Below are 26,887 nucleotides of genomic sequence, written 5' to 3' on the forward strand. Positions count from 1 at the left end.
TTCTTTTTTCATTTGTTCTTTCTTTATTTTGTTCTTCCATTCTTTTGTTTTTGTTCGTTTTTCTTTTTCGTTTGTTCTTTCATTTGTTTGATTACTTCATTTCATTCGTTTGTTCTTTCTTTTGTTCGTTTGTTCTTTTTTGTTCTTTCATTCATTAATTTGTTTGTTCTTTCTTTCTTTCTTTCGTTTGTTCTTTTTTCATTTGTTCTTTCTTTCGTTCTTCCGTTCTTTCATTTGTTTATTCGTTCTTTCTTTCATTCGTTCTTTTGTTTCTTTTGTTCTTTCTTTCTTTCTTTTTTTCTTACATTTGTTCTTTCATTCATTCTTTTATTGTTTCTTTTGTTCTTTCATTCATTAATTCGTTTCTTCTTTCTTTCTTTCTTACGTTTGTTCTTTCATTCATTCTTTTATTGTTTCTTTTGTTCTTTCTTTCTAATTTGTTGTTTTCTTTAGATCTTTTGCTGTTTCATTATTTTGTTTGGTCTTTTGTTTTTCCTATTCGTTCTGTCTTTTGTCTCATTATTTAATTTTGTTTGTTTGTTCATTAATTTGTTTTATTTTTGTTTTTGTTTTATTTTGTGTGATTTCATTCTTTTGTTTTCTTGCTAATTCATTCATTGTTCTTTAATTTTTTGTTTTTATTTTTTCTACCTTTTTCTACCTTGTTTTGTTTGTTCACTTATTTTTTTCATAATTTTATTTGTTCCTTCTTTCATTGCATCTTATTTTAATAATTTTTATAATTCATTATTTTGGTTATTTTGTTTTCTTCTTTTGTTTGTTCTTTGGCTCTTTCCTGTGTAGTTTTGTTTCTTCTCTCGTTCTCTAATGTCTCAGTGTTTGCTGTAGGAGCGAGAGAGGCGTCGGCAGCATGTGATGTTGATGAAGGCGATGGAGGCCCGGAAGAAAGCTGAGGTGTGTGATACAGCTCCTTTTATCAGTTCATCATTCTGTTTTACCCCTCCTTTCCATTCTCCTTCCTTTTGCCTCCCATTACATTTTTCCTCCCATTACATTGCTCCATCTCGTCCTCTCTCTTTCTCCTCTGATCCTTCTTCCACTCAATCACATAGACTGTCTCCATGATGGCACACAAGGTTCATCTCTTCAAAAATGTTTCTGCAGGAGAAGGAGCGCCTGAAACGAGAGAAACGAGATGAGAAACGACTGAACAAGGAGCGCAAGCTGGAGCTCAGGCGGCTTGAGCTGGAAATGGCCAAAGAGTTGAACAAACCCAATGAAGACATGTGTCTGTCGGACCTGAAGGTGAATCACACAGAAAAGCCTTTTTATGCACAAGCAAACTCATTTGTGCATTATTAGTGTATTAGCACCACATACGCATACAATCATAAAAACTAGGAAAAGAGATGAGTCTTGAGATGATTACATGCACTTTTTAAAATAATTTCATCCACGTGCAGCCTCTGCCAGCGCTGTCACGGATAGCGGGTCTGGTGTTGCCGGGCGGATGTTTCTCAGACTGTCTAATGGTGATGCAGTTCCTGCGCTGTTTTGGAAAGGTCCTGGGGTTTGACCTCAGTGCCGACATGCCGTCACTCGGCGCGCTGCAGGCTGGGCTGTTGAACGTGGGTGACAGCATGGGCTTCATCCAAGACCTGCTGGTGCGGATGCTGTCTGCTGCGGTGTGTGACCCGGGACTGCCTCCAGGACACAGGGTGAGAGGAGAGCGGTTATATGCTTATATTTGTCTGGATTTCTGCTCTGAACACTCCTGGTATTGAATGAGTTCACATGTTTGCCGCACAAGTGTTGTGTAATTTCAAGCATTTAAGCAGAAGACTTTAGATCAGAAGGTTTTTGAGAACATGAGAAACACAAATTTGCTTTTATTTATTTACTTGTCATTTACAAAAAACAAAGCAGTAATCAATGGAAAACGGCCTGAAATTGTTAATGAAATATTTTATTTATTATATAAAAATATATTATTTTGATATATATAAATATTTTTACGTTTATAAAAAGAAAACCAGTAATTAATGGGAAATAACCTTACATTTTAAATTATTTTTTTATTTATTTTAATATAATTACTTTTATTTACTTTTGCAATAAGTAAAGCAGTAATCAGTGACCTGAAATTGTTCATGAATTGGTTATTTTTCTATTTATTTATTTAAATATTTTTATTTATTTTAATTGTATTTACATTTATTTAATGGTAATTGATGATAATAATATATAAATATATATTTCCACATTAAAGACATATGGAAAACCATTTATTGCACCATACACTTGTGACTAATATTTAGATTATATTTATCTTTATATTAACAATACTATTTTTTTATTTTTTTATTTTCACTTTTTATTACACTTTAAAAAATGAAAATTACAATTAAACAGTAAAAAGCATATTTTGTGTTATTTCTGTCATTAATAAATGTTCAGCTTTTATTAGTATTAATAGACACCGTTTTTGATCATTAATCAACATGATTTGATCACATATTTTGTCATTTTATTTATTTATTTTACAGTAGTGGCCAAAAGTGATGTCCAGCCTAGGAAAATTCACATCTTCACCCTTTATTTAAATGCTATTCGAAATGTGTTAAAGATTTTGTAAGCAGTTTGCATAGTTGTGTTTGGAGTCAATTGTTTTATTTGTGATAATAACACAAATTTCAATGTATTTATAAAGCACAATGAAACATGACAAATTGTGCAAAACAAGAGAGAACCAATCAAATATTAATAACTGATTATGCTGTAGTCAATGTATGCTTTTTCTTGTAAGCTTTTTGTTTTTCTATGCATTTTTTCCTCCTCATATTTAAAAAATATTCAATTTTCTTCATATTTTGATGGTTTAATTGAACTTGTAGGGTCATTAAAAACAAATACCCCCTCCAGACATCACTTTCAGCCACTACTGTATGTCGAAATATTTTCTTATTCGGATGTAGTAAAATCAGCACAGTATAAATGTAAAAGTCTGTATTCATCACTCACGATCAGTCCTGCTGCTCTTCTTTAAGCGTGGTTTTCTTTGTGGCTTCAAGCTCAATATTTCCAACAAAGAGCAAGAATTCAGTTCAGCTCCTCAGCAGATTTTCTGTGCTAATCTCGCATGCGTTGACAGTCTTAATAAAAAGCCTTTTGCTCCCCCTAAGAAACTCCTAAATTAACCGTGCCTTTCAATTACCTTGATAATTCAGTCTTGCAGCCTTTGTCACACCAAATTCCTCATTGTATCACTTTGTTCTTTTGTTTGGGAACATTCCAGGCTAAGACGGCACTGGGAGACCACGTGACTAACGTTGGCTTGAACCGGGACAATGTTTCCGAGGTGCTACAGATCTATATGGAAGCTCACTGTGGACAGACCGAGTTGGCGCCGCTGGCCGAGAGCTTGAAGACCAAAGCTTTCCAGGCCCACACGCCCTCTCAGAAAGCCGCTATACTGGCCTTCCTGGTCAATGAGCTGTCCTGCAGCAAGACTGTGGTCAGGTGCGCTCATCTCACTTCATTAGATCTGCATGCTTATGGTTGTAAAACTGATATTGACAAAAAAATTGATGTAAAAACAATTTTCACTCATAAATTGCTAGTAAATTTTGCAAATAATTACAAAGAAATGGCAAGTAACACATACAATTTTGAAGTCGAAAGACTGAAAGAACTATTATGCTTTTTCTGATTTGATTTTTTTTTACCTTAGTGTGTAATATGGTTATTTGTGCATGTAAAGTCTACGCCAAATAGAGTGGATCTGTTCAACAGAAAACGTCCTGCCATTATTTCTGTGACTTAGCTACATCACCATGTTTCACATTTGCATAATGCCTGCTAGGGTTGCAAAGGGGTGGAAAGTTTCCGGGAAATTTCTGGAAACTTTCTGGAAACTTTCCACAGGAACTTAACCGGGGAAATTTTGGAAATATTCCAATTTGGAAACTTAACAAGAATTTACGGGAATTTATGGAAATTTATGGGAATTAACAGGAATTTATGGGAATTAATTGGAAATTTTGGGAAATTTATATAAATGTATAATATTTATATAAAATGTATCATATACAAACATAAATATAAACATTTTGTTTGGTCATAACATGAAATTTCTTTTTCGCATTCAATTAATTCTAATTTAGTAAATATGTAAAATAAATATTTTTATTGCAGCAGTTGTTATGTGTTATTTATTTCAGTGTCACATGATCCTTCAGAAATCATTCTAATATGCTGATTTGATACTCAGTTACTGTCAAAGTTGGAAACAGTTGTGCTGCTTAATATTTTTTGGAACCTGTAATACTTTTTTTTTTTTTAGGATTCATTGATGAATAAAAAGTTAAAAAGAACAGAATTTATTTAAAATAGAAATCTTTTGTAACAATATCAATTTAATATCACTTTTTATCAATTTCACACATCCTTGCTGAATAAAAGTATTAATTTATTAATTAATTAAAAAAAAAAAAAAGGAAAAAATTACTGACCCCAAAATTTTGACTGGTAGTGTATATTGTTACAAAATATTTCTATTTTAAATAAATGCTGTTCTTTAAATTTTTATTCATCAAAGAATCCTGAAAAAGTATCACAGGTTATAAAAAATATTAAGCAGCACAACTGTTTCCAACATTGATAATTGAGCATCAAATCATCATATAAGAATGATTTCTGAAGGATCATGTGACACTGAAGACTGGAGTAATGATACTGAAAATTCAGCTTTGCATCACAGAAATAAATTATATTTTAATGTACATTAAAATACAAAACCGTTATTTTGAATTGTAGTTATATTTCACAATATTACAGTTTTTTTTCTGTATTTTTGATCAAATGTATGTTATGGACTGGGGCAATGCACAGTGCATGCAGGGGGTGTGGCCTCAATAGCCCTGCAGTATATGTTGTGCTGTGTGAATGTCAGGGTAAAAATTCAACTGCAATTGCTTTAAATCTGGTTGTTTTAACCAAAATTATGCTGCAAGATGTTTTTTTCAACTACATTTAATACATCTGTTATAGGCTAACCTGCAATTTTGCAAATTCCCTGTTTATTCTCATAAATTCCCGTTAATTCCCATATATTCCCGTTAATTCCCATGGAAAGTTTCCAGCTTTGAAAATTCCCGGAATTTTGCAACCCTAATGCCTGCCTACTGGCTGCTTTTTACTGTGATATAAAATAACAATTTAGACAAGATTTTGGTCATATAGCCCAACTCTGAAGGTGCTTATAATTTTGTTGTGTTTAATGCATACAATTTTATATTCTTTGTTGTCTTTGCACAGTGAGATTGACAAAAATATTGACAACATGACCAACATGCGACGAGACAAATGGGTGATTGAGGGGAACCTGCGGAAGTAAGACACCCGTTTACACCCATCACATAAACACGCATTATTTTATGATGACAAAAATAAAGATACTTTATTGCAATCACATTTCACTCACCCTATGGTTGAATATTTAAAAACTATTTAGAAAAACAGAATTTAATTTTACTGCTGCAGCATTTAATTTGTACAGAATAGAAATCAACACTCACCTGAAATTTCAGTGATATACCTTCAGGAAATGCAAATCTAGATATAATGTGATTATGATGTTTTGTTGTACAGACTGAGGAGCATCTACGCTAAGAGGACGGGAAAGCGGGAAAGCGGTGTCGGAGGAGAGGAGGGTCACGCCGTCGGTACGCCTGCGAACGGCCGTAAACGCAAGCGCAAAGGAGGGGAGAGTGATGATGATGATGAGGAAGATGATGACAGCGATGAACAGGGAGAGGAGGATGAAGACGAAGATGATTTTGGTGGGAAGAAAGGGAAGAAAGCCGAGGCGTGTGAAGATGAGGTAGACTCAGAATGTGCCATTATTATTTTTATTATTATTATATGCATAAATATAAATCTATTTGAAGTCAGATCTTCAGAATGAGTAATTTTTCAGTTTAGTTTAAGTAAATACCCTTTTTTCACAGTATTTTTTCTAAAAGTTATACTATGTTTCCATAGTAAAAAACCTCAAAGGACCCCCATTTTTCCTACACAAGAAGATATAAGATATTTCCTAAGAAGATATTTCCTCCAGTATTTTCCGTAATTAAAACAGAGCTTCTTGTTTTCATTCTTTACTCTTAACAGAAACCACTGTTTTAGTACTATGCAGTACTCTCAGTGTTGGTTAATTTGTTACGGTATATTAATAGCTGCTTTTTGCAGGATGAAGGTGATCAATCCACAAGCATTGAGGAGCTGGAAAGACAGATTGAGAAGCTTGGCAAGGTAAATGAGCATCAGCAAGAGGATCATAAGGCCCTGATATATTGCAAAGTACTTTAATTCTGTGCTTAGGGGTAAAAAGTTTGAAAATTGTTTAGACTGCTCAATTGATTATTTTTACAATGCCTTTGACATGTTTTGGATCTTTTAGAGGAATGTACTTTAAATGGAGGGACAGAAATCTCTCAGATTTCATAAAAAATATCTTAATTTATGTTAAAATTCATTGTGGAAGTTGAGCAAAAATCGTGTAGATTTGAAACGACACAAGGGTGAGTACATGATTTTGGGTATATTGCGATATCTCCATACAACAATGTATTGTTACACCCCTATTATCGGGGATTTTACCGTATATTGTTACATCAGCCTAACACATGAGACACTGTTACATTTGTCCCAACTAACTCTAGTGCAGCAACAAATGGAACATCACACACATGATGTTCCATGTGTCTTAAATAAAATCTGATACCACATACCATGAGCCACATGTTCCATTTATTTTTGTTCCATTTGTCTCAAATATCACTGGATATAGCAACAAATGGAACATGGGACACAATGCATTGTTCCATTTTGTTACACACAACACATGATACACTGTTACATTTGTCCCAACTAACTCTAGTGCAGCAACAAATGGAACATCACACACATGATGTTCCATGTGTCTTAAATAAAATCTGATACCACATACCATGAGCCACATGTTCCATTTATTTTTGTTCCATTTGTCTCAAATATCACTGGATATAGCAACAAATGGAACACGGGACACAATACATTGTTCCATTTTGTTACACACAACACACGAGACACTGTTCCATTTGTCCCAACTAACACTAGTACAGCAACAAATGGAACATGATGCACGCAACAATGTTCCATGTGCCTCAAACTAAATCTGATACCACATACCATGAACCACATGTTCCATTTATTATTGTTCCATTTGTCTCAAATATAACTTGGTATAGCATAGTGTTGTCAAAAGTACCGACTTCGGTACCTATCGGTACTGAAATTTAAAAAATGTGACGCTTTGAGCGCTGTTGAGCGGATTCATAAACATCTCTGATTGGCCATTGTGTTGACGCGCTCATCGGATATGCCTGTGATTGGCTACAATGATCAACGTGTGGGAGCATTTGAAAGCACACAGAAGTGTTTGAATTTGAAAGCGTTTTGAAAGTGGGAGCGCGAGCGATTGAAAGCAGGCGTCTAACAGTGGACCGATCCGCGATAGACGCCTGCTTTCAAACACTCCCGTGTGTATCTGTGTAAGCGCTTAGTGAAGAGATTAATTGATGACTATTTACAACGTTTTTACAGCGTTGATCATTGAAGCCTATCACAGACATATCCGATGAGCCGTGAAAACAACGGCCAATCAGAGATGTTTACGAATCCACTCAACAGCGCTCAAAGCGTCACGTTTTTAAAATTTCAACAAATTGACAACACTAGTATAGCAACAAATGGAACATGGGACACATGATACATTGTTCCATTTGTTACACACAACACATGAGACACTGTTCCATTTATCCCACCGAACACTAGTACAGCAACAAATGGAACGTGATACATGCAACAATGTTCCATGTGTCTCAAACTAAATCTGATACCACATACCATAAGCCACATGTTCCATTTATTATTGTTCCATTTGTCTAAAATATAACTTGGTATAGCAACTAATGGAACATGGGCCACCTAACACATGAGACACTCAAACAAATGGAATTTAAATGTTCATGGAGTATAAGAAATATAGAACAAAAATCTGTAGAGGAAACAGTTATTAAGAAAATTATGTTCAGACACCACAGGCAAAATCTCATTAAATTCATTAAAAACAAATGTCCTCTACAGAGGACAAAAATGAATAGCGGGGTCCCAGGAGGATAACATGCCTTTACTTGCTTTACCTAAATGTATTATACTAAATTTGTGCTAAAATGTGCTTGCACCTTTCCAAACAAAATATATTCAGTAAAGAGAGAAAAAATATATATAGTGAAATAGATGCACCTGTCTTACTGATTTTTACCTTCATCTCCTCCAGCAACAGACTCAGATCCGTCGGAAGCTGTTCGAGGCCTCTCATTCCCTGCGCTCGGTGATGTTCGGTCAGGACCGTTATAAAAGACGCTACTGGGTGCTGCCGCAGTGTGGCGGGATCTTTGTGGAGGGTCTGGAGAGTGGAGAGGGTGAGAATGACATAATTATAATGTGAAGACAAAGGCATCTTCTAAAAAGGACTGAACCAATGAAATGTGATTTTCAAACTCATGCTGATGTAAACAAAACAATCTTACCTTGACTTTTTTTTTTTTTTTATAAACTTTTAAAAAAAATATTATTTTATTGTAACTAACCGTTGTAGAAATGCACTGCTGCTGCTGATATCTTGAGTTCCTTCAGGTCCAGTGGAGTTGCAGAGAGAGCGTGAGAGGTTGAAGAACGCTCACCTCGTCCAGGTCAAAGTGGAGCCGGCAGAGGAACCTGATGAAAAATACGCCAACGCTGAGGTGAAACGCGAACCTCCGCAGGATGTAGATTCTCTCAACCTCTTCCTGCAGAAGCCTGGCTCTTTCTCCAAGCTCAGCAAGCTGTTGGAAGTGGCCAAGATGTCCACTGAGGTCTCTTGTCACCAAAATGGCAGTCCAAAACAGCAGACTACATTAACCAGCACCCCTGATCCTGATCACCCTCGTCTTCTCAACAACACCTACCTCACTAATGCTCAACAGCAGATCCGTAACGACCAGCTCTACAAAGTTTTGACCGAGAGGAACCCTCATTGGTTCAGTCTGCTGCCACGCTCTCCTTGTGACGTCTCATCTCTGACTGAAAGTCCACATTCAGCGTCGTCATCTTCCTCACCACAAACTTCCAATGGCAGAGCCCGATCCCCGTTTGCCACCTGTCCATCGAGCACAGCAGGAATCAACAACTTTTCTTTAGCAGCACTGCAGGTATGATCGTGTGGACCAGGGATTCCCAAACTTTTTTTGTCAGCCGATCCCCTTAGATGTATAATTAGCATCCAAGACCTGAAAGGGCAAAGGAATATATGAGGATGCTAAATTGCGAGTGGATTTTTGATATCTCGAACGGTTTGGCCGTGGCTTTGAAACAAATTTATGATGAGGAAGTGTGTTATAACTTATGCATGCATTAACTGATTTTGATTAAACTTCAGCTGTGTGTTTATTGTAGGAGGCCGATCACATGGGTGTGACTATTGTAAGTCAAACTCATAGCGCCACCAACTGGCAGCAGAAAGTGTCACTTTCAAAATGCTTTGAAATCACCTTCTTATTTTTACCCAATTCGCTTCAAGCTTGGTCAGAATAATGTCAAGACATGGCAGATGTAGACCTGAGAAAGGATTCTAGATATCTTAAATACTGTTGCCATGGCTACACTTCAAACTTTTATAATATTCTTGGGTGTTTTTGAGGCTCTTAGCATGCTTCTAATTGCATGAAACTCGACACACTTCAAAGTTGTCGGCCAGTAGACATGGGCAAAGCCTTTGAATTGGGCGGGGAGGAGGGGCTTTATAGCGCCACCTTTTGACAAAAGTTTGGAGGTTAGTCTTACCTACAGTCACCGAACTCGGTACATATATTGCTCTCATCAAGACTGACAACTTTCTAATTTACAGTTATTAGCTCTAACCAACAGGAAGTCAGGTATTTTTGTTGTTAATGTGGATTTTTTAATAACCAGGCTCTGAGTTTTTAAGTAATCCTCATGCAATCGCCACCAAACTTGGTCAACATGAAAGAAAGACACTGAAGATGCAAAATTGCAAACGATTATAGATATCTCGAACAGTGTTGACATGGGGAGGGATTAAAGTAATGACAAAAAAGGGAAACGGGAAGTGTCTCATATCATGTAAAATCATTGTTTCATTTAAATTAAATTAAGATTATATGTTGCCCACCATGCACAGGTTTCCTTAAGCCACCGGGGTGGTGGCGCCGGGGCTTGGGCCCGTCATTGTTGCTTGCAGCTATATTTTTTACTTGAGATTTTAAATTAATATTTCAACAATTTAAAAACATATTCATGTTCATGTACTAATGATTAATTGTCACAGAAGCAAGTAAACAGATAAAATAAAATTTTTAGTAAGTGATTTATTTTGATTTGTTTTTATTTTTAAATTATTTATATAGAGAGCTGCGCATATATAGCTAATAATAATAACAATAACACTGTTTTAACTATAAAACTATTCAACTATAATATTATTTTATGTAAATATATTACTGTTGTAAATAACAATTGTCCTGTAAAATAAAAATAAATATTTATTAATTATAATTATTTTTTTACACTGCAAATTACAATACTAATATAATATATAATATTAATAAATTAAATTATTCACTTTCAAGCATTCAAATCCTAAAGCTTTAACTATAAAAATGAATATTATATATCTATTGTGTAAGTAGATTACTGTTGTAAATGACAATTGTCCTGTAAAATAAAAATAAATAATATCTGATCATTTTAATTTGATAATTTGATTATTTTATTGTATACTGCAAGTTACAATACTAATATTTATGATCATAAGAATTCCTGGTAAAATGCTGTAAACTTCTGTCCACATAAATGTTGGAAATGAAGTGAATGTAAATAAAGTAAAGCTAGCACACATTGTGTTCTGCACATACAGAGATGCAGCATTTACTGTGAACCGAGGCGCTGTGATGCTGAAACACTGCAAGCGGCACGCGTGCAATACTCTGAAACACAGCGCAACAGACTATATACTCATTTAAATCTATCACAGCCTTAAATTAAATCTATCACTATCACAGCCTTTGATTTGATAATCAAACTAAGCTATATTGCATTTTCAGTTTTATCTCATTTAATTGTACGAACCCCCCGGGGTTAGCGAAGCCCTTATTTGGGAAGCCCTGTAGACTGTTTGTTTAACTCTTTTTGTGTTTGTGTTCTTTGAGTATAACAGCTCCTCTGTGTTTGCAGATGAAGTCTGGGGTGCCCATAATAGATCTGCCATTCTGTGCTTGGTCCAATGGAAATCTGAATCCAAATGTGACGTTCTCTGGGATTTCCATGGCCCAGATTCTCAGTGGCATTCACCCACTCTCAGAGGGCAACGTCAGTGTGAGCAGCAGCAAAAGCGATTCCCCAGAGTCTCCAGCGGAGAAACCCCTCTCCACACTCTCACCTGCGATTGAGGTGGCTAGAAATCAGGATTACCCATCACCTGAACCTATTCCTGAAGGTAAGACTGGGACGACATCTTGAGTGTTAAAGGATTAGTTCACTTCAGAATTAAAATTTCCTGATAATTTTTTTCTTCAGTCGAAAAGAAATGAAGGTTTTTGAGGAAAACATTCCAGGATTTTTCTCCATATAGTGGACTTCACTGGGGTTCAACGGGTTGAAGGTTTCAGTGCAGCTTCAAAGAGCTCTACATGATCCCAGACGAGGAATAAGAGTCTTATCTAGAGAAACCATCAGTCGTTTTCTAAAAAAAAAAAAAAAAAAAACATTATATACTTGCACTCGCCACGCATTACGTAATCATGTTGGAAAGGTCACGTGAAAGGTAAAACAACAATGTTGGACAGTTTTGAAGTTGGAGGAGAAAATGAGATGTTTTTCACCCTACCGTGGTACTTCCGCCTATGTCACATGTGACCTTTCCAACATGATTACGTCATGCGTGGCGCATCGCAGAGCAGTGCAAGATGAGCATTTGTAGTTAAAAAGTATATACATTTATATTTTTTTTAGAAAATGACTTTGTTTTGCTAGATAAGACTCTTATTCCTCGTCTGGGATCATGTAGAGCTCTTTGAAGCTGCACTGAAACTGACATTTGTGATACATTTTTCAGGCATTCTCTAATGAAAAGAAAGTTCAAAAGAACAGCGTAGAAATATTTGTAACAACATAAATGTCTTTACTGTCACTTTTGATCAATTTACTGCCTCTTACTGAATTAAAGTGTTTTAAATAATGTACTGACCCCAAACATTTGAATGGCAGTGTATTATAATTTTTTATATTAATATATAATGATTATAAATATTATTTTTATACTTATATTTTAACATGATTAGATTTCTTACATTAAACATTTTGAATTTACTTTTTTAATTATAATGACTGTCTAATTGAAACAATATTTTTAAGCCATTGGAAAATGAAAAATATGTACATTTATGTTTTTTTTAAGTGTAGATTTACATGCACGTGGCCCGACAAACCGGTGTAAATGCCTTTCTGTGTTGTAGAGATGTTGACAGGCTGGTGGAAGGTGACGGACATTGAGGAGTTACGATCCATAGAGAAAGCCTGCCATTCCCGAGGGATCAGAGAGAAACAGCTGCAGAAACAACTGCAGAAACACATGGATTACATCGGCCAGGTGTGCAGCAGGAACAGAGATGGTAGGTGCTCACTGTTTAGGGCTGTTTAAAGTGCTTTGAGTGCAGCACTCTTAGTTTGTGCTCTTTGTCCAGTCACTGTAATCGACATCTCTGAGCTGGAGGAGAATCAGGTCTCGGAGGACACCGTCCAGGGCTGGTGTGTGGAAGAACAGGCCATGGACATGGACATCGGTGTCCTGCAACAGGTCGAGGAACTGGAACACAAAGTCACTTCAGCCAGTCTGCAGGTTAAGGTAGGAAATCTTTATTTAATAAACTCATCTTTTCTTGTCTATGCCTATGAGAGGATTAATGTTTTAACCCTTATGTTTACACTTTTATTTCATATGTCAGGCTTTACAGGGTTAACAATGTCTCTGTTCTGATATGAAAGCTTTATGTTTGTTTCACAGGGCTGGATGCATCCAGTTCCGCAGTCACAAAGTGAAGACCTGGTTTATTACGAGCACAAACCTGTCGTGGAAAACTGCAAAGAAAGAAGCGACTGTGGCATTGTGCGTCGTGCGAACAATCCTCTGGATATCGCAGTGACGCGTCTGGCAGAGCTGGAGAGGAACATCGAGCGAAGGTATCTGAAGAGCCCTTTAAGCAGCACCATTCAGATCAGACTGGATAACGTGGGCACGGTCTCCGTACCGGCCCCTGCGCCATCACCTGCTAGAGCTGATGGTGACGGGTAGGTCATCCAGATTCATGTCAGTTCCTCACACGCTTCCTCTCTGGAGCTGCTGAAGCCCGTCTGCCGCTCCTCATGCTTTACTTTCGCTGTGTGCGTCTGTGGGTTTATGGCTGTGGCATCTGTTTCACTTTTACATTGCAACGAACACCATGTTTTGGGTTGTGAAGAATGAGGCACTATCACAATAACCTCATTATAACCTGTCATCTGCCTACTTCTTCAACAGGCTTCCACAAAAAGGGTACTAAATAGAGCCTTAAACTCTTAAAAAATAATAATAATATTGATAATTTGATTGGAATATATTAAGAAAAATTGTAATATTATTTAAATTATTTTTGTTTATTATTAATAATAATAATAGCTGCTGTTGTTGTTAATTATAATATATTATTTATTTACTTATTTATTTTAATCAGTGAAAAGAGGTGCTATTTTTTTTAGGTAAACATTTAAATTTAAGATCTGTTGGTAAAACAAGGTTACAAATTTAGCCTAAATTAAGCCATCGCTTAGTAGGGATAGACCAAATATTAGTTTGTAGTTACTGATCAACTTATATTTCCAATAAAAAAAAATACAATACAAATAATATTTGATTACATTATGTAAATTATTATACATAAATAACTATATAAATGTTTTAATATTAGTAATATTAAACAACAAGATTAACATCTAATAGTTCTCACAACAAAAAAAAAATGATAATAATAATTATTATTAATTTTAGCATAAATCAAGCCATCACTAAGTAGGGAATTGAGATCAAATGTTAGTTTGTAGTTCAGCGTCATATAGTTTTAATTAATATTTAATTTATATATATTTATTTTTAATATAAATATTTAAAAAAAATTATATTTATTTTATGTATATTTTATTTATGTATATTTTCTGTTTTCAATTTAATTTTAGATAAAGTATTAGTAATTTTGTGTTTGTCATTTTTTTTATGTCTATATAGTTTTTTTCAGTTTTGGCTTTAGTTATTTAGCACATTAAGTTAAACTTGATTATAATTTAAAATATTGTCTTGGAATCTAGCTGAAATAAAATAAGTTTAAAGGTTTTTTTTATATTTTATTTTATTTCAGTTGAATTTTATTTTATTTCAAGTAACAAAAATGTTTTTTTTAATGGTTTTAGTTTTAGTTCACTATAATAACCTTGTTTACTGATCAACTTGCATGTCCCTTACTTACAATATAATGTGAATAATATTTGATAATATTAAATAAATATTTATATAAATATTATTATATAAATAGTATTTAATAAAAGGTTTACAGACTAACCTCTAATTGTTCTCACAACAAAAATCATTTGGATAAAACAAACTGTTTTAAACATTAGTGGGACTCCTAAATAAAGCCTTTTTGTGGAAAATGCCAAAACGCGTCTGAATCTGAATGCTCATTCAGCTTGTGCACTGTGGTTATTATCAGCATGAATGTGGGTTATTGATCATTTCATGTTTTTCCTGAAAGATCCAGGCTCCAAAATTAACATGCAATAAATCAGAATAAAAATTGCCATACTGACATACTCTCCTGTTAGCTGATAACATTAGAAACTACATGGTTTAACTGAATTGATGATAATCTGGTCATCACTTTGGGTAAGGACAAATATGCAGATTTTTTTTCATTTTATAATTTATTAAAGGTGCTATAGAGGATGTTTTAGACAACTGAGAAACCAAAGACTGTTAGTGAGTTTTTGAAATGAGCGCATGCGTAAGAACAGTCCCCCTCCTTCACAGCTCATTTCGAGGGAACGCCTCCCAAAACTCGTGCACAAGTATTTGAACACGAGTGTTTGTTTACCAGCAGCATTCGCTGTGTCGTGTTAGTGGATTCATTATGTCGGACTCACCGCAGGTAACTCATAATCTGCAGTTGTTACTCCTGACAAAAACATTGCATGCGGCGCCTGTGGAAAGTTACTGGAGCGCGCACGTCTCTCACAAGGAACGTCATGGCAGTGATTGACAAGCCAGAGGGCCAATCGTTTACGCGATGATCGCATAAACGATTGGCTGATGTTTTTAAGGCCCTACCTCGTGCACAGATGATGTATATTAATATTATTCCTTTCAGTGCACCTAATAAATAGTCTTTTATCAGTTAGTAAAGACTGTTTCAAGTAATATTGCAAAAATTTATAAAACATCCTCTTTAGCACCTTTAATAAAAGAAATGCAAAATACAGTTACATGGCCAATAAGTAATATTTATGTAATAAATGCTGTCACCATTGGCAGAAGTGGCAAGAAGTTAATTTTGGATTCTGGTCATATTGTTTAAAGTGCCACTATTATGCTTTTTCAGATATTATCTTTCATGCAGTGTGTAATAGAGCTGTTTGTGGATTTAAAAGGTATGCAAAGTTTCAGAGATCAGATAAATGGAGTTATTGTCTCTTAAAGGTGCCCTAGAATCAAAAATTTAATTTACCTCGGCATAGTTAAATAACAAGAGTTCAGTACATGGAAATGACATACAGTGAGTCTAAAACTCCATTGCTTCCTCCTCCTTATGTAAATCTCATTTGTTTAAAAGACCTCTGAAGAACAGGCGAATCTCAACATAACACCGACTGTTACGTAACAGTCAGGATCATTAATATGTACGCCCCCAATATTTGCATATGCCAGCCCATGTTCAAGGCATTAGACAAGGGCAGCCAGTATTAACGTCTGGATCTGTGCACAGCTGAATCATCAGACTAGGTAAGCAAGCAAGAACAATAGTGAAAAATGGCAGATGGAGCAATAATAACTGACATGATCCATGATAACATGATATTTTTAGTGATATTTGTAAATCGTCTATCTAAATGTTTCGTTAGCATGTTGCTAATGTACTGTTAAATGTGGTTAAAGTTACCATCGTTTCTTACTGTATTCACGGAGACAAGAGCCGTCGCTATTTTCATTTTTAAACACTTGCAGTCTGTATAATTCATAAACACAACTTCATTCTTTATAAATCTCTCCAACAGTGTGTAATGTTAGCTTTAGCCATGGAGCACTATCAAACTCATTCAGAATCAAATGAAAACATCCAAATAAATACTTTACTCACATGATCCGACGCATGCATGCAGCATGCATGACGAACATCTTGTAAAGATCCATTTGAGGGTTATATTAGCTGTGCGAACTTTGTAAATGCACTGTGTTATAGTCGAGAGCTCGGGGGAGCAGGGAGCGAGAGATTTAAAGGGACCGCAGCCTGAATCGGCGCATAGTTAATGATGAGTATTTTGAGCTGAAACTTCACAGACACATTCAGGGGACACCTTAGACATATTCTACGGCACCTTTAAAAAAACAGAAGCGATTCTGAACCTGAAACGAGTCGTCAGTAATTTTAGTCTCACTTCTTGCTTGAATCTATGTAGGTTTGTAACAAATTTGCATAATGCCAGACTGTGGTCTTCATTGGCTGCCGGCGAACATCTACTTTGCCCCGCCCTCAAACACTGTAGCTGTTATTTTAGGAGACTCCAAAACACAATTAGGAGCCTTTAAAATAGCATAATAGAGGCACTTTAAAATGATTTTTTTTTCTGAGCAGCATGGTAGCGTAATCTCTCTCTCTCTGGCAGGGCTGAGGAAGATCTGGCTCCAGGATTGAGACAGTGGCGTAAAGCTCTCAACGAGGTGCGCAGTGCGAGTCAGCTCTCTCTCTGTATACAGCAGCTGCAGAAGTCCATCGCCTGGGAGAAATCCATCATGAAAGTGGTGAGTGTGCCACTGTGAACTGCTGCAGCTTGTATAGTTCCCACTGTGTTTGAAAGGAATTGGTGTGTTTTCAGCTCAAGAGAGTGTGTTATACGCATAAAAGCTCGATCTTGGTGAGTTTAGTAGACTCTGGCACTTGGAGTGAAGTGATCCTGGATGTGTTTATCTCTCAGTACTGTCAGATATGCCATAAGGGGGACAACGAGGAGCTGCTGCTGCTGTGTGATGGATGTGATAAAGGCTGCCACACATACTGCCATAAACCCAAGATCACCACCATACCAGATGGAGACTGGTTCTGCCCGGCCTGCATATCCCAGGTGAAGCACTTTAATAGTTCATTAACACTGCTTTGATGAGACCTTAAAGGATTAGTTCACCAAAAAATGAAAATTGTCATTCTGTTACTCACCCTCATGTCGTTGCACACCCATTTATCTATGGGAGATAAAAAAAAACCTGTGGGATTTCATCAAAAGTGGGGAGCTTGACTCCAAACATGTTTTATTCCTTCCAATTCCGCTCATCCATTTCAAATTCCCAAGCACACATGCATCCCTGAATGTGATTACACGAGTCTAAAAGCTCAAAGATGCTCTAAATGCTTCAGAATGAACTGCTGCAATCAGAGTGTTTGGCTTGCGTTTGGAGATCTGGTTTCCTCATAACCCGTTCTGGCTCTGTGCAGGCGAGCAGTCAGTCCCTGAAGACCAAGAAGCCCTTGAACCGTTCAAGCGGAGGCCTGAAGAAACCTGCTGAGGCCAAACGCCACAGGAAACCATCTGTAGCCGGAGACAACTCAGAGGACGATTCAGGCAGCACTCCCAAAAAAGTGTCAAAGGAAATAAAAAAGAGGAGGACAGAGGAGAATCCTTCCCCAAACCCAGTGTGTGTGAAGAAACCCAAAACCGTCAGAGATGACAGTAAAGACCTGGCCATGTGCAGGTACAGCAGCAGAGCCTAGTGTTATTTTGATGTGCATATGAATCAGATGTCATTGATTTGGTCGTTTTCCTCTCATCAGGATACTCTTGGCTGAGCTGGAGAGTCATCAGGACGCCGGCCCGTTTCTGACACCCGTCAACTCCAAATCTGTCCCGGGATACCGCAAGGTCATCAAGAAGCCCATGGACTTCTCCACGATCAGAGACAAACTCACCAACAGCCAGTGGGTATCACTACAGTATTAACTATTGATATTCATGGAGGGAACATATTCAAACACTGTATATGGTGTTAAACACGGTGCTAAAAGATTCTGATGCTGACAGGGCTTGACATTAACCCCAAATGCGTGTAGATTTCAGCTGTGGCGGGTAAGACGGCCACTCCCACTAGCCACTTTGGTGGGTTGAATATAATTACAGCCTACAGCCTAATCAAAGGTAGCCAAGCTTGTTGTAGCACAAAATTACAATTCAATCACAATTCGCAATCGATGAACGTGCAGTTAGTGAAGGCGGGATAGCACTGAATGACACACAACAGAAGTGATCTCTCTTGCGCGCACGATCAGTTCTTGCGCCTGAATAGTCAAATGTGAAACCTGGATATGTGTCAGTATATTACGTCCATGCATACCTGTCTGTCATTAATGTTAATCAAACAGTTAAATAAATGTATACATGTTAAATAAACCTACTGTATCTGGGGGAAAAAAAATGTTTATTTAGTTTACTATTGTATTGGTAATTTGCTTTTTTTTTTTTTTAAATTTTGTATAGCCTAACAAAAATAACTTTAGAAAAAATAAAATTATAAAATTTCTCATGTTATGGTCATATTGCCCACCCATACATACCAGCTGATATACCTTGTAGTTTTGATAAGGGTGGTTGAAAGCATTTTAAATCTAGCTAAATCAAGTAAAATGGCTCAAAATCAAGTAGTTTTAGCATGCCAACGTCAACTTTAATCATATAAAATGTAATTTACCAATCATCAAAATTGTGGCCAGTGAAAGTGCTGAGTGGCTACTATCTTTGGAAAACCACTAGCCACAGTGGCTGGTGAATGAAAAAGTTAATGTCAAGCCCTGGATGCTGAAATTATTAGCAATTATTAGACACTTGCAGAAAAAACACAATATTTTCAGACTTTTGCTTATATATATATATTTATTGACAATAATATTATTTTATTTTCAATGGAACCATTGTTTTTTAATTTGTTTGTTCTTTTTATGTTCAATTTGTTTTATTTTTATTTAATTTAATTATTATTTTTTTATTCAATGTAACCAACATTTTAACCATTGTAATCAAGTAGATTTAAAATATTTGACAATAATAATAATAATAATAATAATTATTATTATTATTATCATTTGTTTATTCTTTTTATGTTCTATTTTATTTATTTATTTATTTATTTTTTCTATGGAACCATTATTTTAACCAAACAGTCATTATAGTCAAGTATATTCAAAATATTTTTATAATAATAATAATAATAATAATAATAATAATAATAATTATTATTATTATTGTTTGTTTGTTTGTTCTCTTTATGTTCAATTTTATTGTATTTTATTTTAGTTTTTAATTTTCAATTGAACCATTATTTTAACCAAACAGTAATTATATTATTAGTATTTAAAATATTTAACAATAATAATAATTATTATTATTATTAATATTTGTTTGTTGTTTTTGTGTTCTATTTTATTTTATTTTCAATGGAAACTTTGTTTTAACCAAATAATGATAATGATAATAATAATAATTATTATTATTTGTTTGTTATCTTTATGTTTAATTTAATTTAATTTAAATTAATGTATTTTTTTTATTTTCAATGGAACCATTGTCAAGTAGATTCAAAATATTTGACAATAATAATTATTTTTATTTTTATATATTTTTTTTTATTTTCATTTTTGAACCAGTCACTGTAGTCAAGCAGATTAGCAAATAATTCATAGAAAAGGTAAAATATTAAAAATGTAGTTAAAATAATCAAGCATTTAGTTTTTCACTAAATAAACAAAAGGACAACTCATATTTAATAATTTTATTTTATATGCATCATTATAATAATACATGCTGGTGAACCACAATGGACTTTTTTTTCTTTTTAATTTTTACACTATATTTGGTGTTGTATTACTTTGACATTAAATTACAGAAAACTAGTTAATGTTAGCTGCAGTGCACAATGGCTGAGGGACCGACGGCAAATTTGACATCTTTCTCTCTTCTGACCAATGTAATCCATCTCTCTATATTTTTCTTCTTTTGGAAAGTCAAAGAAACTCTATCGTGGAACAAAAAATTATATTTGTTGTAGTTTCCATTCGCCACTTTAGAAGCTAACCCAACTATGACAACTTCTGCTTCTTTGAACTTGTTTGATTTAACATCCAGTGTGTGCTGTACAGCATTTGCTTTTGTAATCATAATTGACTTCTTTTATTGCAGGTACTTGAATCTTGAGACTTTTATTATTGATGTGAACCTGGTGTTTGATAACTGTGAGAGGTTCAACGAGGATAACTCCGACATTGGGCGAGCGGGACACACGATGAGAAGGTTTTTCCAGAGGAGATGGACCGAACTTTTGAGGCAGAACGCGTCTCTCGGCACATGAGCTCGTTCCAGATCCGCTGGATGATGAAGTGTCACTCAGACCAGCATTACGCACAGAATCACCTCATTCACATGACGTTTCACGCCTGCTTTGGTTGTTGGAGGACGCGCTTAAATCGAGTACAGGGACGACTGTGAGCAAATGAACTTTTCTTTCAACGTTTTGAAAATATCCTTCCACTACCTGTAAATATACTTGTTTTTGTTTTTTTTAAATAAACATTAATATTATAGTGAATGTACTGTATTTAATTTGTTTTTAATTATTTATGACTAAAAAGGTCTTCACTTTCTATGAAGAGGCAAGAAACTGCTTCAATGAATGTGTTTTTCTTTATCATTATATATGAAAAAAACCCAATAAAATAGGGAAAAAATTAAATGTTTACATAATTCTGATCTCATAGAGCGACAGAAGTTCAGTTATGATTACATTATAAAACTGCATTCATGTAAACGTGTATATTTTAAATCACAAACTCCAAAACACATGCCATCGTCACATATATAACGACTATTAATATTTAATATTGGTTTAGTGCTGTCAAACGATTAATCGCATCCAAAATAAAAGTTTGTTTACATAATATATGTTTGTGTACTGTGTATATTTATTATGTATATATAAATACATACACATGCATGTATATATTTAACAAAAATATTAGGGATGCACAATATATCGGCCACAATATCGGTATCTACGGAAGAGGATTAGGGCCAAGCAATAATAAAAAAATAAAACCATCTCGAGATTAAAGTTGTTAAATTTCGAGAAAAAACTTGTTAAATTTCGAGAAAAAAGTCGAGATAAAATGTTGAGAATAAACTCGTTAAATTACGAGGAAAAAACTAATTAAATTATGAGAATAAACTCATTAAATTATGAGAAAAAACTCGTTAAATTTCGAGAAAAGTCAAGATAAAATGTTGAGAATAAACTCGTTAAATTCCGAGAAAAAACTCATTAAATTATGAGAATAAACTCATTAAATTATGAGAATAAAGTCATTAAATTACGAGAAAAAAGTCGTAATTTAATGAATTTGTTCTCGTAATTTAACGACATTTTTCTCATAATTTAACGAGTTTATTCTCAACATTTTATCTTGACTTTTTCTCGAAATTTAACGACATTTTTCTCATAATTTAATGAATTTGTTCTCGTAATTTAACGACTTTTTTCTCGTAATTTAATGACTTTATTCTCAACATTTTATCTCGACTTTTTCTCGAAATTTAACAGCATTTTTCTCATAATTTAACAAATTTGTTTTCACCATTTTATCTCGACATTTTTCTTGAAATTTATCAAGTTTTTTCTCGAAATTTAACAACTTTAATCTCGAGATGTTTTTATTTTTTATTATTGCTTGGCCCTAATCCTCTTCCGTAGGTATTAGCCGATATATGTTCATTAATGTTATCATTATCGGCCCGATAAGAAAATTTATTTTTATCATCTTTCACATTTTTTTTTTTATAATCAGGCTCTCAAAATTACATAAACATTTTGATTTAGATTTATTGACCAATATATCGGTTATCGGCTTTCAAATACAAAGAATTATCGGTTATCGGCCAAAGTGCATCAGTGCATCTCTAAAAATATATATTCTAATAAATATATACATGTATTTAGAATATATATTTATTCGCAACATTTTATCTCGACTTTTTTCTCGAAATTTAACGAGTTTTTTATTATTCTAAATACATTATATATTCTAAATACATGTATGTGTGTGTATTTATATATACATAATATTTATACACAGCACACACATATATATTATGTAAACAAAGCTTTATTTTGGATGCGATTAATCTGTGCACACAAGACTCCAGGCATCCAGTATCATTTATGCCTTTTGAATAGTATCTTTTCATATGTTTTAATACAGAAAATCCTCAGTAATACAGTGTATTGACAATTCTGTGCGGCACACTTTCTAAAACAGCAGTGCCTTTCAAAATCCACCATTTTTGTCTTTTAAAACTCCTCAAACCTCAGTCTGAATCCCATGGGAAACTCACAAGTGTTCATCCAGTGTTTGCTATGGTGATCATCACGATTGCTTATATAAAATCCCACCTAAAACATATCTATAAATCAGCTATGGTCTTGGAATAGAAAGCAAGCGCATTGCATTGTGGAGGCAAATTTTTGCACGCGCAAAAAAGTGCTGGTGCAATTTTAAAAAAATCTAGTTTACATTGTATTTATTCTGAGGTGTTTCTCTCAGTATGCCTCAATCAGACACGGCGTCTCCACTATAGATAGCTGCAGTGTTTTTTTATGTAACTAAAGTCAGAATACTTGAACTATCTTGTGTAAAGATATTGCAATGAAGGTGTAGCGTTGTGTTTTGTAGGAGTTTTATTTTTCTCTAGTTTGTGTCGAATACTTAATAAAATGTTTTCAAGCAGCCTGGTTGTGTTTATATACTGTTGATGCTGCATTTTATGCATTGGATAATCTTGAAGGGGTGGTTGAATATGATTTCACTTTTTTAACTGTAGTTAGTGTGTAATGTTGCTGTTTGATCATGAACAACATCTGCAAAGTTATGACGCTCAAAGTTCAATGCAAAGGGAGATATTTTCTCTTTTTAAGGACTAAAACAAACAGCTGGTAGGGACTACAACGAGCTTCTTCCTGATCTTCTTCCTAAATTTACATAAACCCCGCCCCCAAGAACACACAACAAAGGGGGCGGGGCCATGTTGGGCTGCTTTAGAGAAGAGCAAGAGTTGTTGTAGTAGAGTGTTGTTGTCATGCCGTAATTTTACACCGGACTGCTTCACAAACGAGGATCAATTCAACACAAAAGATGAACATGACGGCACATGCTAGTGGATGAGTTGAATCAACTCCACAGCAACTACATAAATTTATCCACTAACCATTCAGAAACGTCTAAAAGTTGTAACTTCTTCCTGAGTCTCTCCATCAGTGTCGACTCCGGTTTGAACAATGTAAGGCTGAACACCGTTACTGACAATCCTCATTTTGGCTGCGTGAGATTCTCCAGCTTTGTTGTTGTTGAGCTGTTAAAGCTCCGCCCTCTTCTGGAGCAGCAGCTCATTTGCATTTAAAGGGACACACACAAAAATGGCGTGTTTTTGCTCACACCCAAATAGGGTCAAATTTGACAAGCTATAATAAATGATCTGTGGGGGATTTTTAGCTGAAACTTCACAGACACATTCTGGAGACGCCAGAGACTTATATTACATCTTGTGAAAGGAGCATTATAGGTCCACTTTAAAATCCCCCTGTAGTCAATAATTTTATCCCTTAAAACTTATCTTTGATCACCAAAATAACATATTTAAACATTTTCCCAGTGTAAAAATATCTTAAAATAGCTTGAATGTAGCTACACCTTTGCTTCATTTAGTATACACGGACTCATGAATATGCTAATTAGCCCCGCCTCCACTCACTCACAGCAGATCCACTCGGTCAACTTACTGAGGTAAACGCTGCACAATGGTATCACTCTTACAACGTTGAACATATAAAGGTAATTAATAGGATTAGCCTTTTGTTTGATTACTTTATCAAAAAGCTAATAATGTGAACTTGCTTATGTTCCCGTTGTCCACCTCAGAGTCAGACAGCTGCTGTAACAATCAGTATCCTTAGAAACGCTTTGAACAACTCAATGTCATAACATCGTTATTTTTAATATCAACAGAAAAATAAACCTGACTTTGCATCGCTCTGAAGTACATAAAGCAGCTGTTTCTTTATGTGTCTCACTTCGATCTGCTCCTACAACAGAAATATGAATCTGTCCATTGGCTCACACTGTTGACCCGTCTCTGTTTGTAAAGCTGTTGCGTAAAGCTCTGATATGATAACCTCAGGGGCGATTATGAGTGGAAACTACAGTGTATTATCACGGATCCCAGGCAACAGACTCTGTCATGTGACTCTCTGCAGTCATACAGGAAGTGCTGAGAGAGGAGCAGCGCTTCTACATGTACGTTTGCTTATTAACCTGCGTATAATCTATATTGTACTTAGATTATTGAGTTAAAATGCTGTGTTTGCAGAAATTAATTCACTTAAATGTGTTTTTACAGCACATTCATATAGATCTGTCATCAGGTGAGTCTGTTCTGCAGAACATTTTGAACTTTAACGTCTGAAAATTAATATGCATGTGTTGTAATTTAAGGGTGTTTTTCTATGAAAGGATTTATCAGAAATAATGCTTTGAACACTTTTACTCTATTATAAGCTGATTATTTACACAAACTGGATCATAAATGGCCATAACTAGATAGGGAATGTAATTGTTAGTGTACATGAGGAGGTTGATGTGAAGTTCATTTTGATATTTTAGCCATTTGTGTAGTTTGACCACGATATGTTTGTTTGTAAAAAAAATTAAATAAAATAATATATATATATATATATATATATATATATATATATATATATATATATATATATATATATATATATTAAAATGAAGGAATTAATGAATAAATTGTCTTTTTCGTGTAGAAGAAAAAAATAAAAACATGCAATAAAACGATTTAAATTATTTAAAATAATTGTAAAAATATATTTTACTTTATAACAAATATAGTTTTATGCAGTATATTAAGATATATTGATGGGGATTTAAATTTAATTACATTTATAGGATTTATTTATATATATATATATATATATGTGTATATATATATATATATGTATATATATATATATATATGTATATATATATATATATATATATATGTATGTATGTATGTATGTATGTATATAATCCTTTTGTTCTTTTTTTCATAATTTTTCATCCACCATTATACGTCTAAAAATGTTGGATAAATAATTATATATATATATATATCATTATTTATCCAACATTTTTACTCATTTTTACTTTATTCAACACTTTTACTCTATTATAAGCTGATTATTTACACAAACTGGATCATAAATGGCCATAACTAGATAGGGAATGTAATTGTTAGTGTATATGATGTAATTGTTACTAATATATATATATATATATTAGTAGTATTATTTATAATAATATATTGTTATATATATATATATATATAAAAATTTTTTTTGTTCTTTTTTTGTTCTTTTTTCATAATTTTTCATCCATCACCTCTAAAAATGTTGGATAATTATATATATATATATATATATATATATATATATATATATATATATATATATATATATATAGTAGTAGTAGTATTTATAATATATTGTTTTAACATTTTTATATATTTTTTATTATATAAAATTTATATAAAGTAGTAGTAGTATTTATAATATATATATATATATATATATATATATATATATATATATATACTAAGTAGTAGTAGTATTTATAATAATATATTATATTTTTATATTTTTATATATTTTTTCATATATATATATATCCAACATTTTAAGACATAATAATGGATAAAAAAAATTATGGGGGAAAAAAGAAGAAATTGCTCTTAAATTGAAAGGATCAAGAAATCAAATTTTTTTTTTTTTTTTTTTTTTGCCTTAATATGACCAGTTTAACATTTTGACATCTTGAAAGACATAATGTGGAGGTATGAAAACGCACAGTAATGACCCAGGTGTGTGTTTCTCATCACAGGTGTGTGTTGATCACCATGGCATCGCTGCTCTGCACCCTACAGGACCATCGTGATGACGTGAACTGCTGCGCGCTCTCTGACCGTTTTCTGGCCTCGTGCTCAGGAGACAAAACCGTCCGCGTGTACTCTTGTGAGGACTTCAGCGAGCTGCGCTTCTCTCCCCTGCGCGCGCACGCTTACGGCGTTCACTGCTGCTGCTTCAGCAGCTGCGGCCGTTATCTGGCGTCCTGCTCCACGGACGCGCGCACTATAATATGGAGCACGTCTACAGGCGCAGCGGTGGCCACACTGGAGCATCCAGCGCGCGCTCCGGTTCGAGTTTGCGCATTCTCTCCAGACGCGCGCTGCCTGCTGTCCGGCGCGTCTGACGGGACTGTGGCGATCTGGGATGTGACGTCAAAGACGCTACAAAGGTCAATTTACGTGGTTTAATTAATTTATTTATTTGATTGGAGAAGGACATTGTTTATTTGGTTTAACCAAGAATACGCGCTGTAACCTG

At 34.4% G+C, this 26,887-nt stretch overlaps 2 protein-coding genes across 11 annotated transcripts in view; both read left to right on the plus strand.

Moving 5' to 3' along the window:
- Positions 1-20,986, plus strand: part of LOC125270772 (bromodomain adjacent to zinc finger domain protein 2B) — a 114,206-nt gene extending 93,220 nt beyond the window's left edge. For 5 of the 8 annotated variants that reach the window (XM_048194696.1, XM_048194699.1, XM_048194700.1 and 2 more), the window contains 18 exons: positions 850-915; positions 1,126-1,266; positions 1,425-1,679; positions 3,257-3,480; positions 5,278-5,352; positions 5,611-5,842; positions 6,211-6,273; positions 8,342-8,486; positions 8,701-9,254; positions 11,296-11,557; positions 12,576-12,731; positions 12,804-12,964; positions 13,124-13,407; positions 17,026-17,161; positions 17,335-17,481; positions 17,850-18,106; positions 18,186-18,329; positions 20,581-20,986. In XM_048194696.1, the coding sequence (XP_048050653.1) occupies positions 850-915; positions 1,126-1,266; positions 1,425-1,679; positions 3,257-3,480; positions 5,278-5,352; positions 5,611-5,842; positions 6,211-6,273; positions 8,342-8,486; positions 8,701-9,254; positions 11,296-11,557; positions 12,576-12,731; positions 12,804-12,964; positions 13,124-13,407; positions 17,026-17,161; positions 17,335-17,481; positions 17,850-18,106; positions 18,186-18,329; positions 20,581-20,749 (3,471 nt within the window). In that variant the 3' untranslated portion in view covers positions 20,750-20,986. The remainder of the gene's footprint in view (positions 1-849; positions 916-1,125; positions 1,267-1,424; positions 1,680-3,256; positions 3,481-5,277; positions 5,353-5,610; positions 5,843-6,210; positions 6,274-8,341; positions 8,487-8,700; positions 9,255-11,295; positions 11,558-12,575; positions 12,732-12,803; positions 12,965-13,123; positions 13,408-17,025; positions 17,162-17,334; positions 17,482-17,849; positions 18,107-18,185; positions 18,330-20,580) is intronic. The other 3 variants (XM_048194701.1, XM_048194703.1, XM_048194702.1) reach the window with 1 other exon arrangement.
- A 3,237-nt stretch (positions 20,987-24,223) lies between these two features.
- The window catches only part of LOC125270774 (WD repeat, SAM and U-box domain-containing protein 1-like), a 34,130-nt gene continuing 31,466 nt past the window's right edge, over positions 24,224-26,887 (plus strand). For 2 of the 3 annotated variants that reach the window (XR_007185465.1, XM_048194705.1), the window contains exons 1-3: positions 24,224-24,740; positions 24,844-24,868; positions 26,385-26,798. Coding sequence is in view for 2 of the 3 variants with exons in the window: in XM_048194705.1 (XP_048050662.1) it covers positions 26,401-26,798 (398 nt within the window). In the remaining variant the exon portion in view is untranslated. The remainder of the gene's footprint in view (positions 24,741-24,843; positions 24,869-26,384; positions 26,799-26,887) is intronic. The other variant, XM_048194704.1, reaches the window with a different exon arrangement.

Source organism: Megalobrama amblycephala, linkage group LG6, assembly GCF_018812025.1.
Source record: "Megalobrama amblycephala isolate DHTTF-2021 linkage group LG6, ASM1881202v1, whole genome shotgun sequence".
NCBI lineage: Eukaryota > Metazoa > Chordata > Actinopteri > Cypriniformes > Xenocyprididae > Megalobrama > Megalobrama amblycephala.